Source organism: Pleurodeles waltl, chromosome 6, assembly GCF_031143425.1.
Source record: "Pleurodeles waltl isolate 20211129_DDA chromosome 6, aPleWal1.hap1.20221129, whole genome shotgun sequence".
In the NCBI taxonomy this organism is placed as follows: Eukaryota; Metazoa; Chordata; class Amphibia; order Caudata; family Salamandridae; genus Pleurodeles; species Pleurodeles waltl.
Genome location: NC_090445.1, coordinates 568,481,853 through 568,496,524, shown reverse-complemented (window position 1 = coordinate 568,496,524; position 14,672 = coordinate 568,481,853). Strand labels below are relative to the sequence as shown.

Below are 14,672 nucleotides of genomic sequence, written 5' to 3'. Positions count from 1 at the left end.
AACGATTTCCTTGGCTTTAGGGCCTAAGGATTTGTGGTGGTGTTTGCATTCATTGCTATTTGACTGTAGCACTTCTTACAATTAATAGGTTTGCAAGTCTTGTCACTTGAGTCAATCAGCGAGAACTACTTCTACTTCTACTACTTGATTACGTTGACTGCCTCCTCATGCTTACCATCATGCCTATAAATGCTTACGAGATATACCTCTTAATTGTAATCAGGGCCACTGGAATTATGCGATTGTGGGGCTGCGGCGATTTTCGTATAATAAAGATTTGCCACATAATCCATAATTTGCCGCACAATCTGCTGTTTTTAACAACAACAAAAATTCTAGCTTAAACTGTTAAAAAGTTACTAAAACTGTAGCGAGCCCTGTTCCCCTGCAATGCAAGGCCCTTTGTAAAGCTGGACTGGTCACCATTCTGTTGCTTATTGCTATATTTGTGTGGTAAACTGGTACCAATGGTGCGCAGTCAATGTCCACACGGTGTTACCAAGTTTAAACAAGATGAAATAATGAAGTTATACTATTACAAAATGTGCTGCATTATGCCACATAATTAGAGTTTTCTTGCTGCATAATGTACTCTACTCTGCCGCATAATTTGGCTCTCTCCTGCCGCAAAATTACAGTGGCCCTGGTTATGATTTATGTGCAGATATATGCAATGCTTCCAATTGGCAGGTGCTGTCGGGCACTGAGTACCTACAGTTCTTTAATTTGAAAAGAAGTCTGCCTGCTCTTTTTAGCAGAAGTGCCATAGTTGTAATGGGAAAGTACTTGCACTTCTCAGTGGCAAACAGGTACTCTGTGATAATGAGTACCAGTACTTCTACATTCCCATTTTAACCACTGGATTACAGCATTGCCTGGAACTTTGCATGCTGTAATAATGTGATTATTTTCTGTACATGGCTTGTTATTGTGCCCTCCTATTATCTATTTTGAAAAATTACAATTAAAAAAACACGATTTTTTTCCCCATGGATCCTGTAATAGGTTACAAATATTCCCACGCCACTAAAGACCCCCGTCTGTCCTGGATGAAACCGCCTCTGTTGCAGCTCTGGATGGACCCGCTTCGGCCAAGTGGCTCAGAAGGGATCGCCCAGCCACACACGGGCCAGTGGTGCTCTAGGCTGTGCGCACCGAGACTTTGCACGCTTCAGTTCATGCTGCCACTTGTGATGAAAGAAGTGTTCAGAAAGGGCACGGAGAGGTCTGGACTCTTTCTGGCTGAGGGAGCAGCACCTGTAAGAAAGGTAGGATGGCGGACCTTGGGGAGAGGGCTAGGGCTCAGCCAAGGTTCGGCCCTGTTGACAATAGTATTATCAGATTTTCGCTCAGAACAGGGTGGAACACACAGCACCTGAGGTAGGGTGACCAGATTTTGAGGAGCAAAAACCGGGACAGGTCAAAGATAAAAGAAGGACTAACGACTTTACTCTCACTTTTATATCTGGCATGTCCCGTTTTTTTTGCTTATCTTTGTGAATGTGTGCCTATACATGTGTGTGTGTGTGTGTGTGTGTATATATATATATAATATATATATATATATATATATATATATATATATATATATATATATATATATATATACACATTTACAAGACTATAGACAAGACATATAAAATTAGCTATGGCTTGGTCTCCCACGCTGCACCCCCAACCTGCTCCCACCCACATCTCTCTGCTCCCCACTCCGTCTCTCTGCTGGGAGCAGACAGATAAAAATGTTTTTTTTGTGTGTATGATCTAAGAATAAAGAGTCAAAGGCCCAATGTCAGACAAATGTGAGAAGCTACTAAACTATAGGAACCTTCTAATGTTGGATCCGTTTTCAGTCTATCAAGGTTATTAATATCAGTATATAGATAAAACTGAGCACTTTCCTATGGAGAAAAGCCTTCGGACAATGCTTTGAAGACTTAACTGCTTTCTGCTTTGTTGCTAGGTCGTATTGTGTCAAATACTTCTCTGAGATATTTTGTATACCCATTGAGGAGCACTTGTGTCAAATACTTCTCTGAGATCTTTTGTATACCCATGAGGAACACTTGTGTCAAATACTTCTCTGAGATCTATTGTATACCCATTGAGGAGCACTTGTGTCAAATACTTCTCTGAGATCTTTTGTATACCCATGAGGAACACTTGTGTCAAATACTTCTCTGAGATCTATTGTATACCCATTGAGGAGCACTTGTGTCAAATACTTCTCTGAGATCTTTTGTATACCCATTGAGGAGCACTCAGCTCCTTTTGGACTCAGTGCTGACAGGGTTCTTACTCTGCTGCAGCGCAGCCTATTAAAATACTACAAGGCTCCATATTCTGATCGCATCGATACTGCTGAAATTTCCAATTCTAATCTAACCACACACTAAGGTGTACCTGGAGTAACGTGGAAGAGCCTGCTAAGCCCACTGCTTTCAACTCTATTTAGTGCCTTAGTGCCCTTGTGAATAAATACAGATGAACAAAATAGCAACATGGAGATCACCTTGGCCCAGAAGACCTTCAATAATGGGGGACTATAACCCATGCAATACTGATTGTTGAAGCTCATTAATCTACTGAAGCAACTTGCAGTTCTTATCATAAGATCTCCAAAATGATGGAGTTCCCAAATTACAGGAGTCAAAGATGACTCCTAAGAACTTGTATCTATGCACTATTTACAGTTTGAACCCATAGGCGCACCATGAGTAATTATCACTACATCTTCCAATTTACGCTACTTTTGTTTTGGAGATGCTCATTCTCAGTTTATAGTTGCTGTAATGAATTGTCGGGGATTTTAATCTTCTCTACAAGCCAATTGGAGTCTAGTTTAAACAAACTCAAATCATCTGCGTAGGAGACCATCCTATAGGAGGTGAAGAGCAATGCGTATTTTTCTTCTATGCAATCACTTGTTCACTCATCTATTTATTTATACAACCACACTCTCACCAATTCATCCAGGCACCAATTTACTCATCCATTCATCTGTCCATGCACGTTCTCATTTATCCATCCATCAACGCACCCATTGACTCAATATCGTGCTCAACTACTCACACCTTTGCTAAACTTATAAAGAAAAGTCGCATCTATTAAAATAGGGTCTTGGAATAACTAAATGAAGCACTAGTTTTCACTACGTTCCGTTTAGACCTCACCTGGGTGTCAGTGGTTGCAACGGTAAAAAAAGCATTTATAAAAGCCGGTCGCCCGTACCACTAGACACATAGCAAGCAACAACGAACAAAATGGCATAACAAACAACCATTGGCATTGCCACTAGGCCTGGTTTATAACAAGAAGGGTCTCTTCAGTCACTGATATGTTTAGGCTATCAATAAGCCATCATGCATGCACTCTAGCACTCGTTCTTGCACTCATACATCAATTCATCCACTCACTGACTTATTCTTGCACTTACCCACATATCAATCCATAATAAAACTGACACACAAACTCCCATAGGCAAATGGAAGATAAAATATTAAAAGTAGAATAAACGCAGTGGGCATATACTTGCAATACATGTAGGAGGCTGGACTGGCTTGTAGTGAGTACCAAGGGGTACTTGCACCAGGCCCAGTTATCCCTTATTAGTGTATAGGGTGTCTAGCAGCTTAGGCTGATAGATAATGGTAGCTTAGCAGAGCAGCTCAGGCAGAACTAGGAGACGTGTGAAGCTACTACAGTACCACTTAGTGTCATATGCACAATATCATAAGAAAACACAATACACAGTTATACTAAAAATAAAGGTACTTTATTTTTATGACAATATGCCAAAGTATCTTAGAGTGTACCCTCAGTGAGAGGATAGGAAATATACACAAGATATATATACACAATAGCAAAAATATGCAGTATAGTCTTAGAAAACAGTGCAAACAATGTATAGTTACAATAGGATGCAATGGGGAAACATAGGGATAGGGGCAACACAAACCATATACTCCAAAAGTGGAATGCGAACCACGAATGGACCCCAAACCTATGTGACCTTGTAGAGGGTCGCTGGGACTATTAGAAAATAGTGAGAGTTAGAAAAATAACCCTCCCCAAGACCCTGAAAAGTGAGTGCAAAGTGCACTAAAGTTCCCCTAAGGACAAAGTAGTCGTGTTAGAGGAATAATGCAGGAAAGACACAAACCAGCAATGCAACAACTGTGGATTTCCAATCTAGGGTACCTGTGGAACAAGGGGACCAAGTCCAAAAGTCACAAGCAAGTCGGAGATGGGCAGATGCCCAGGAAATGCCAGCTGCGGGTGCAAAGAAGCTTCGACTGGACAGAAGAAGCTGAGGTTTCTGCAGGAACGAAAAGGGCTAGAGACTTCCCCTTTGGTGGACGGATCCAGCTCGCCGTGGAGAGTCGTGCAGAAGTGTTTTCCCGCCGGAAGGACGCCAACAAGCCTTGCTACACGCAAATCGTGCGTTTGGCGTTTTTGGACGCTGCTGGGGCCCAGGAGGGACCAGGAAGTCGCAAATTGGACCTGAAGAGAGAGGGGACGTCGAGCAAGACAAAGAGCTCTCACTGAAGCAGGTAGCACCCGGAGAAGTGCCAGAAACAGGCACTACGAGGATGCGTGAAACGGTGCTCGCCGAAGTTGCACAAAGGAGTCCCACGTCGCCGGAGACCAACTTAGAAAGTCGTGCAATGCAGGTTAGAGTGCCGTGGACCCAGGCTTGGCTGTGCACAAAGGATTTCCACCGGAAGTGCACAGGGGCCGGAATAGCTGCAAAGTCGCGGTTCCCAGCAATGCAGCCCAGCGAGGTGAGGCAAGGACTTACCTCCACCAAACTTGGACTGAAGAGTCACTGGACTGTGGGGGTCACTTGGACAGAGTCGCTGGATTCGAGAGACCTCGCTCGTCGTGCTGAGAGGAGACCCAAGGGACCGGTAATGCAGCTTTTTGGTGCCTGCGGTTGCAGGGGGAAGATTCCGTCGACCCACGGGAGATTTCTTCGGAGCTTCTGGTGCAGAGAGGAGGCAGGCTACCCCCACAGCATGCACAAGCAGGAAAACAGTCGAGAAGGCGGCAGGATCAGCGTTACAGAGTTGCAGTAGTCGTCTTTGCTACTATGTTGCAGGTTTGCAGGCTTCCAGCGCGGTCAGCGGTCGTTTCCTTATCAGAAGGTGAAGAGAGAGATGCAGAGGAACTCGGCTGAGCTCATGCATTCATTATCTAAAGTTTCCCCAGAGACAGACACCCTAAATAGCCAGAAAAGAGGGTTTGGCTACCTAGGAGAGAGGATAGGCTACTAACACCTGAAGGAGCCTATCAGCAGGAGTCTCTGACGTCACCTGGTGGCACTGGCCACTCAGAGCAGTCCAGTGTGCCAGCAGCACCTCTGTTTCCAAGATGGCAGAGGTCTGGAGCACACTGGAGGAGCTCTGGACACCTCCCAGGGGAGGTGCAGGTCAGGGGAGTGGTCACTCCCCTTTCCTTTGTCCAGTTTCGCGCCAGAGCAGGGGCTAAGGGGTCCCTGAACCGGTGTAGACTGGCTTATGCAGAATTGGGCACCTCTGTGCCCAACAAAGCATTTCCAGAGGCTGGGGGAGGCTACTCCTCCCCTGCCTTCACACCATTTTCCAAAGGGAGAGGGTGTCAGACCCTCTCTCAGAGGAAGTTCTTTGTTCTGCCATCCTGGGCCAGTCCTGGCTGGACCCCAGGAGGGCAGCTGCCTGTCTGAGGGGTTGGCAGCAGCAGCAGCTGCAGTGAAACCCCAGGAAGGGCAGTTTGGCAGTACCAGGGTCTGTGCTACAGACCACTGGGATCATGGGATTGTGCCAACTATGCCAGGATGGCATAGAGGGGGCAATTCCATGATCATAGACATGTTACATGGCCATATTCGGAGTTACCATGGTGAAGCTACATATAGGTAGTGACCTATATGTAGTGCACGCGTGTAATGGTGTCCCTGCACTCACAAAGTTCAGGGAATTGGCTCTGAACAATGTGGGGGCACCTTGGCTAGTGCCAGGGTGCCCTCACACTAAGTAACTTTGCACCTAACCTTTACCAGGTAAAGGTTAGACATATAGGTGACTTATAAGTTACTTAAGTGCAGTGTAAAATGGCTGTGAAATAACGTGGACGTTATTTCACTCAGGCTGCAGTGGCAGGCCTGTGTAAGAATTGTCAGAGCTCCCTATGGGTGGCAAAAGAAATGCTGCAGCCCATAGGGATCTCCTGGAACCCCAATACCCTGGGTACCTCAGTACCATATACTAGGGAAATATAAGGGTGTCCCAGTAAGCCAATGTAAATTGGTAAAATTGGTCACTAGCCTGTTAGTGACAATTTGAAAGTAATGAGAGAGCATAACCACTGAGGTTCTGGTTAGCAGAGCCTCAGTGAGACAGTTAGGCACCACACAGGGAACATATACATGCACACCTATGAGCACTGGGGCCCTGTGTGACAGGGTCCCAGTGACACATACATATAGGCCACAAACCTATGAGCACTGGGGTCCTGACCAGCAGGATCCCAGTGACACATAACAAACATACTGAAAACATAGTGTTTTCACTATGAGCACTGAGGCCTGGCTATCAGGATCCCAGTGAGACAGTGAAAACAGTGACAAACACCCTGACATACACTCACAAACAGGCCAAAAGTGGGGGTAACAAGGCTAGAAAGAGGCTACCTTCTCACACAACCCCCCCCCCCAAACGAAGGACAATAAGGCTAACCTTGGCCAGTTGAGACTTTATTGTCTAAGTGGTGATAAGTAGAGAGTAGCTCTGCAATAGACTGGTTACTCCCTTTATCATCCACTATATGGTTACTTCCCTGTGGGGATGTAAGCCACCCTTTTTGAAGTTTTTTAGCTAAGCAACAATGTGAAGATGTATTTTCAGAGTTTCTATCAGTAAGTTTTAGTTTAGAGCAGTGGGAATTGTCCACTGAACCTATTTGTAGTGATGGAAATGCCAGACAGGGATGCTGTCTCAGAAAAGCCATAGCTGGGCAAAAACTTTGTCCATCTGGCTGGAAGAGAGAACAGGGATGCTGTTTCTCTTGAGTTGGAGCAGGGCAGGGATGCTGTCCTATGAGCTCCACACTAGGGCAGGGATGCTGTCCTAAGTGTTGTGAGGTAGTGCAGGGTTTCTGCACTAAAGTTTCTCTGGGAGGGTTGGAGGGATGCTCCATGTTAACTAAAATGGTGCTGTTTTTCTCACCAATGTTAGTTATCCCACAGAGAGGTACTTCCACCTCAGGGAGTCCAGCTTTGCCAGCTGATGATTCCCTTGGAACAGGTGCCACCCTAGGAGAGGTTTCTCCCACCACAGGAATAGTATCCTGAATGGTAGGGTGGTTAGGGGATACTGTGATACCCTTTTTACCTGTTGATGGAGAGGGATCCTGAGTTTTCAGGCCTTCTCTCCTTTGCTTTTTCATTTCACTTGAAATGAGAGGGAACAATTCCTCAGGGATGCCCAGCATGGCTGCATGGGCATAAAACTCTACATCAGCCCAACCTGAGGCCTCTAGGTCATTACCTAAGAGACAGTCTACAGGTAAGCTAGGTGATACCACCACCTGCTTAGGGCCAGTAACTCCACCCAAACTAAACTGAATTATAGCTAAGGGAAGAAACTTAGTGGAGTTATGGACATCAATAATCTTATACTGTTGTCCAATGATGTGTTGTTCAGGAGGCACTAGGTTTTCAGTCACCAAAGTGAAACTGGCACCTGTGTCCCTGTAGGCCAAGGCCTCAACACCATTTATTGAAACTGTCTGCCTGTACTTATCCATTGTAAGGAGACAAGCAGCCAGTGTGGCAAGGCCAGTGCCACTAGGTGTGACAGAAACTGTCTTGGGACTGATTACATCAGTTTCCACTATGGACCCATAAGTGAACCCAACTACACCCTTTGCTTGACTGTTGCCAGCAGTCCCACCACTAGTACCACTACTGCTAGGGGCACTAGAGCTTGATGTATTAGTGGTGGTAGGCTCAGGGGGTTTACCTGGACAGGACTTATCCCCTGGCCTATGGCCTCTATTTTTACACACAAAGCACCAAGGCTTTTTAATGTGTGCAGGTTGGGAAGAAGAGGAAGAATTTGTTTTATCCCCACCCTCTGAAGAGTGTTTAAGATTTGAAGTGGGATCTTTGGTTTTACCCTTATCCCCATGCTTATCTTGAGATTTTTCACCATCTTTCTTCTTATTGCCATCTTTGTCACCCCCTGTATGAACTTTTCTGTTCACCCTTGTTCTGACCCATTTGTCTGCCTTCTTTCCCAATTCTTGGGGAGAGGTCAGATCAGAGTCTACCAGGTACTGGTGCAACAAATCAGACACACAATTATTAAGTATATGCTCTCTCAGGATTGTGTTATACAGGCTTTCATAATCAGTAACTTTACTGCCATGTAACCACCCCTCCAAGGCCTTCACTGAATGGTCAATGAAATCAACCCAGTCTTGTGAAGACTCCTTTTTGGTCTCTCTGAACTTTATCCTGTACTGTTCAGTGGTTAAGCCATAACCATCCAGGAGTGCATTCTTAAGAACTGTAAAATTATTGGCATCATTTTCTTTCACAGTAAGGAGCCTATCCCTACCTTTTCCACTAAATGATAGCCATAGGATAGCAGCCCACTGTCTTTGAGGGACATCCTGTACAACACAGGCCCTCTCAAGTGCAGCAAACCACTTGTTAATGTCATCCCCCTCCTTATAAGGGGGAACTATCTTGTGCAGATTCCTGGAATCATGCTCTTTTGCAGGATGACTATGGGGAATACTGCTGCTGCCACCATGGGTATCTAAACCCAACTTCTGTCTTTCCTTCTCTAATTCAAAAGACTGTCTATCCAAATCCAGCTGTTGCTTTTTAAGCTTCAGTCTGGTTTGTTCCACCCTCAACTTATTGAGTTCCCTCTCTAACATTCTGTCATCAGGGTTGGTGGGAGGGACATTTCTAGAAACAGAGCTATGATGGGAATGAACAGAAGGAGACCTGTCCCTTACAGAAGGCACCCTAACAGCTTGGTTTACAGAAACATTACTACCAGTATGGTGAGAATAAATGCTTTTGCTATGATGTGAGACAACACTATTTATTTGGTGTGGCTCATCATCATTACCATCTATGCTAGATTGTCTAGTAATGGGCAGGCTAGGAAGTTTCTTTCCTGAATCTTTTCCTGGGGGAGTCCCTGAATCAGATTGGGAACTATTAGGTACTTTTTCAACAGCTGGGGCACCTATAGCCTTATCCTGTTCTCTAAGCATATTAAGTAACAGTTCCAAGGAAGGATTCTTCCCTACACTCAAACCTCTCTCTATACAGAGACTCCTTGCTCTTTTCCAGCTAAGGTTGTCATATGCAAGTTTGGACAGATCAACACTTTGGCCTGTGCCAGACATTTTTTAGAGAGAGTTAAAGTGATAGAAAAAGAGAAAAAAGTTTTCAGAACTTTTTGGAAAGACAGAAAAAAACTTTTTAAACTTTTAAGAAATTTTTGAAAGTTTAGGAGTACTTTTCAGCACTTAGAAAAGAGTGAAAAGAGAAAATGCAAAACTTTTTTGGCTATGTGTATATACACTGACCTTGTTTTGTATATTTTTCTCTTATGAAAAGTACAATGACAAGAGTGGTAAGTAGTCTCAAGCACTTATCCCACCACTGCACAACCAATGTAGGAGGCTGGACTGGCTTGTAGTGAGTACCAAGGGGTACTTGCACCTTGCACCAGGCCCAGTTATCCCTTATTAGTGTATAGGGTGTCTAGCAGCTTAGGCTGCTAGATAATGGTAGCTTAGCAGAGCAGCTTAGGCTGAACTAGGAGACGTGTGAAGCTACTACAGTACCACTTAGTGTCATATGCACAATATCATAAGAAAACACAATACACAGTTATACTAAAAATAAAGGTACTTTATTTTTATGACAATATGCCAAAGTATCTTAGAGTGTACCCTCAGTGAGAGGATAGGAAATATACACAAGATATATATACACAATAGCAAAAATATGCAGTATAGTCTTAGAAAACAGTGCAAACAATGTATAGTTACAATAGGATGCAATAGGGAAACATAGGGATAGGGGCAACACAAACCATATACTCCAAAAGTGGAATGCGAACCACGAATGGACCCCAAACCTATGTGACCTTGTAGAGGGTCGCTGGGACTATTAGAAAATAGTGAGAGTTAGAAAAATAACCCTCCCCAAGACCCTGAAAAGTGAGTGCAAAGTGCACTAAAGTTCCCCTAAGGACAAAGTAGTCGTGTTAGAGGAATAATGCAGGAAAGACACAAACCAGCAATGCAACAACTGTGGATTTCCAATCTAGGGTACCTGTGGAACAAGGGGACCAAGTCCAAAAGTCACAAGCAAGTCGGAGATGGGCAGATGCCCAGGAAATGCCAGCTGCGGGTGCAAAGAAGCTTCAACTGGACAGAAGAAGCTGAGGTTTCTGCAGGAACTAAACGGGCTAGAGACTTCCCCTTTGGTGGACGGATCCCTCTCGCCGTGGAGAGTCGTGCAGAAGTGTTGTCCCGCCGGAAAGATGCCAACAAGCCTTGCTACACGCAAATCGTGTGTTTGGCGTTTTTGGACGCTGCTGGGGCCCAGGAGGGACCAGGAGGTCGCAAATTGGACCTGAGGAGAGAAGGGACGTCGAGCAAGACAAAGAGCCCTCACTGAAGCAGGTAGCACCTGGAGAAGTGCCAGAAACAGGCACTACGAGGATGCGTGAAATGGTGCTTGCCGAAGTTGCACAAAGGAGTCCCACGTCGCCGGAGACCAACTTAGAAAGTCGTGCAATGCAGGTTAGAGTGCCGTGGACCCAGGCTTGGCTGTGCACAAAGGATTTCCGCCGGAAGTGCACAGGGGCCGGAGTAGCTGCAAAGTCGCGGTTCCCAGCAATGCAGCCAGCGAGGTGAGGCAAGGACTTACCTCCACCAAACTTGGACTGAAGAGTCACTGGACTGTGGGGGTCACTTGGACAGAGTCGCTGGATTCGAGGGACCTCGCTCGTCGTGCTGAGAGGAGACCCAAGGGACCGGTAATGCAGCTTTTTGGTGCCTGCGGTTGCAGGGGGAAGATTCCGTCGACCCACGGGAGATTTCTTCGGAGCTTCTGGTGCAGAGAGGAGGCAGGCTACCCCCACAGCATGCACAAGCAGGAAAACAGTCGAGAAGGCGGCAGGATCAGCGTTACAGAGTTGCAGTAGTCGTCTTTGCTACTATGTTGCAGGTTTGCAGGCTTCCAGCGCGGTCAGCGGTCGTTTCCTTATCAGAAGGTGAAGAGAGAGATGCAGAGGAACTCGGCTGAGCTCATGCATTCGTTATCTAAAGTTTCCCCAGAGACAGAGACCCTAAATAGCCAGAAAAGAGGGTTTGGCTACCTAGGAGAGAGGATAGGCTACTAACAACTGAAGGAGCCTATCAGCAGGAGTCTCTGACGTCACCTGGTGGCACTGGCCACTCAGAGCAGTCCAGTGTGCCAGCAGCACCTCTGTTTCCAAGATGGCAGAGGTCTGGAGCACACTGGAGGAGCTCTGGACACCTCCCAGGGGAGGTGCAGGTCAGGGGAGTGGTCACTCCCCTTTCCTTTGTCCAGTTTCGCGCCAGAGCAGGGGCTAAGGGGTCCCTGAACCGGTGTAGACTGGCTTATGCAGAATTGGGCACCTCTGTGCCCAACAAAGCATTTCCAGAGGCTGGGGGAGGCTACTCCTCCCCTGCCTTCACACCATTTTCCAAAGGGAGAGGGTGTCACACCCTCTCTCAGAGGAAGTTCTTTGTTCTGCCATCCTGGGCCAGGCCTGGCTGGACCCCAGGAGGGCAGCTGCCTGTCTGAGGGGTTGGCAGCAGCAGCAGCTGCAGCTGCAGTGAAACCCCAGGAAGTGCAGTTTGGCAGTACCAGGGTCTGTGCTACAGACCACTGGGATCATGGGATTGTGCCAACTATGCCAGGATGGCATAGAGGGGGCAATTCCATGATCATAGACATGTTACATGGCCATATTCGGAGTTACCATGGTGAAGCTACATATAGGTAGTGACCTATATGTAGTGCACGCGTGTAATGGTGTCCCCGCACTCACAAAGTTCAGGGAATTGGCTCTGAACAATGTGGGGGCACCTTGGCTAGTGCCAGGGTGCCCTCACACTAAGTAACTTTGCACCTAACCTTTACCAGGTAAAGGTTAGACATATAGGTGACTTATAAGTTACTTAAGTGCAGTGTAAAATGGCTGTGAAATAACGTGGACGTTATTTCACTCAGGCTGCAGTGGCAGGCCTGTGTAAGAATTGTCAGAGCTCCCTATGGGTGGCAAAAGAAATGCTGCAGCCCATAGGGATCTCCTGGAACCCCAATACCCTGGGTACCTCAGTACCATATACTAGGGAATTATAAGGGTGTCCCAGTAAGCCAATGTAAATTGGTAAAATTGGTCACTAGCCTGTTAGTGACAATTTGAAAGTAATGAGAGAGCATAACCACTGAGGTTCTGGTTAGCAGAGCCTCAGTGAGACAGTTAGGCACCACACAGGGAACATATACATGCACACCTATGAGCACTGGGGCCCTGTGTGACAGGGTCCCAGTGACACATACATATAGGCCACAAACCTATGAGCACTGGGGTCCTGACCAGCAGGATCCCAGTGACACATAACAAACATACTGAAAACATAGTGTTTTCACTATGAGCACTGAGGCCTGGCTATCAGGATCCCAGTGAGACAGTGAAAACAGTGACAAACACCCTGACATACACTCACAAACAGGCCAAAAGTGGGGGTAACAAGGCTAGAAAGAGGCTACCTTCTCACAATACACAATTAAAATGAAACATAGTAGTGGGTAGCCATCTTGCATTGGTATTGTATACAGTATAACATTGTTTTAAAGTTCCACTGTAGCTACCACATTTCAAAGCAATACATTGGCCATCTTGGAGCGGTAAAAACAACAATGCGCAGTCAAAATACATGGTGTCCTCTCAGCAAGCATTGCCCTAGGTATATTTCTTCAAATTTTAAAGTGTATAGTGTATGACTGCTGTATGAAGCCAAGGTAGCAAACACAATCCTGCCAAAGTTTGTGGCCATTCTGAGATGGCCATACAGTTTAGAAATATTGGCCACACGGGATGCAGTACAATGCAGATGAAATGAGGGTGAGTGTGGAGCCTAGTATGATTTTCAGGGAACTACAGGGGGCACAAAAAGGGGAATTAAAGAAATGAAAGGGGACCTAAAGAAGAAAACTGTGGAGAACTAAAGGACTTGCCACCAACCCAGACAAAGAAGCAAACTCATTTTTAGATGGACGTGCACATGTGATAAGCAAACTATGTTTACTCACAGGGCAACAGAACTAATGCCAGAAATAGGCTAACTGATTGCCCTAGACAGTATGGGAATGATGCGTGGACAGGAAAGGGTACAATCAAATACTCTCTATGTATGTATATGTATGTATGTAGATTTATTTGAGTTGGTATGTCGTTATAACAAACTGAGGCCTCCTGTATTGCACATAAGCTGGCAACAATCAGTAACAGTCATAAAACTCCAAATATATACAAAATTATAGGTGTCAAAGCATTTGACAATACCTATGAACAGGGTCAAAGAAGGATTATCACATTGCAAATCTTCAACTCTGTGTGTTTGTCAGACGGGGTAACCAACAGCGAAGTCATTGCCTACTACAGTGCTCCATGACACTGCATATAGCGCAATACTTGTCTACAGGGTTTAACACAGTGCAATAATAAGGTTAAATGTGAAGAAAAAAAAAATATATATATATATATATCTATATATATATATATATATATATATATACAGATCTTTAATTATACAGGTTCATTTTTACAGAGAAACGTCAATGAATTTCTAGTCGTTGACCTCCTGTCTAACAACAGTACACGAACACACAGAATTATATCTACTAACACACAGCGCTAAGACCAGAAGCGCTCTAAAGCAGCGTGGATGAGAAGTGCTTGGCGCTACCGAAACCACCAAATATAAACAAGCAATCGAGGAGTTCATCGCTTACCATTTTCAGCATGTCGGCGGCAGAGGGGGACACCCGTGAGCGGTAGGTGTTGTGCAGCTGAACAATCGTGCTCTTTTCTTTCTCTGTGAGCGCCCAACTTACTTCTACAGCCACGAGAACAAGCAAGAAAACAGCACTCCGACAAAGCATCTTGGCTGTTCGTCTTCTCAGCACTCAGAGCAACCAGCGAACTGCTTTGCAAGAGCTCAAAACATAGGAACTCCCTGTCTCAAATTGGAAGCAGAGCCCTGGATTTCGTATCGTTCTGCTTTTCACAGGCACACCCAAACCGAGCCATTGTTCTAGAATATAAATCATGTTTACACAGTCAAGTCAACTATCGCTCTCATCTCTGTTGGTGAATCACTATCATTATGCACCAGACCACCAATCACTGAAAACTGGAAGTGGAAACTTGCTGCAAAACTTTTTTTTTTCTACAGGTGACCAAATCGGAAATGCGAATAGTTTTTTCAGATGTATAAATAAGAAGCTCCAAAGACAGTTTAAATTGTGCGTACAAAACGTGCTGGAATTTGTTTTTGGTGAAAACAGGCAGAAAACTTCACGCTTTCGGAATCAAAAGGTGTAAATTGTCGCAAACGTG

General features: G+C 45.4%; 1 protein-coding gene across 1 annotated transcript in view; it reads right to left on the bottom strand.

Annotated features, from left to right (window-relative positions):
• LOC138299982 (peptidase inhibitor 16-like) overlaps window positions 1–14,371 on the bottom strand; it is a 303,085-nt gene extending 288,714 nt beyond the window's left edge. The window contains exon 1 of the mRNA XM_069238747.1: window positions 14,066–14,371. Coding sequence (XP_069094848.1) covers window positions 14,066–14,215 — 150 coding nt within the window. The 5' untranslated portion in view covers window positions 14,216–14,371. The remainder of the gene's footprint in view (window positions 1–14,065) is intronic.
• Window positions 14,372–14,672: the final 301 nt, after the last annotated feature.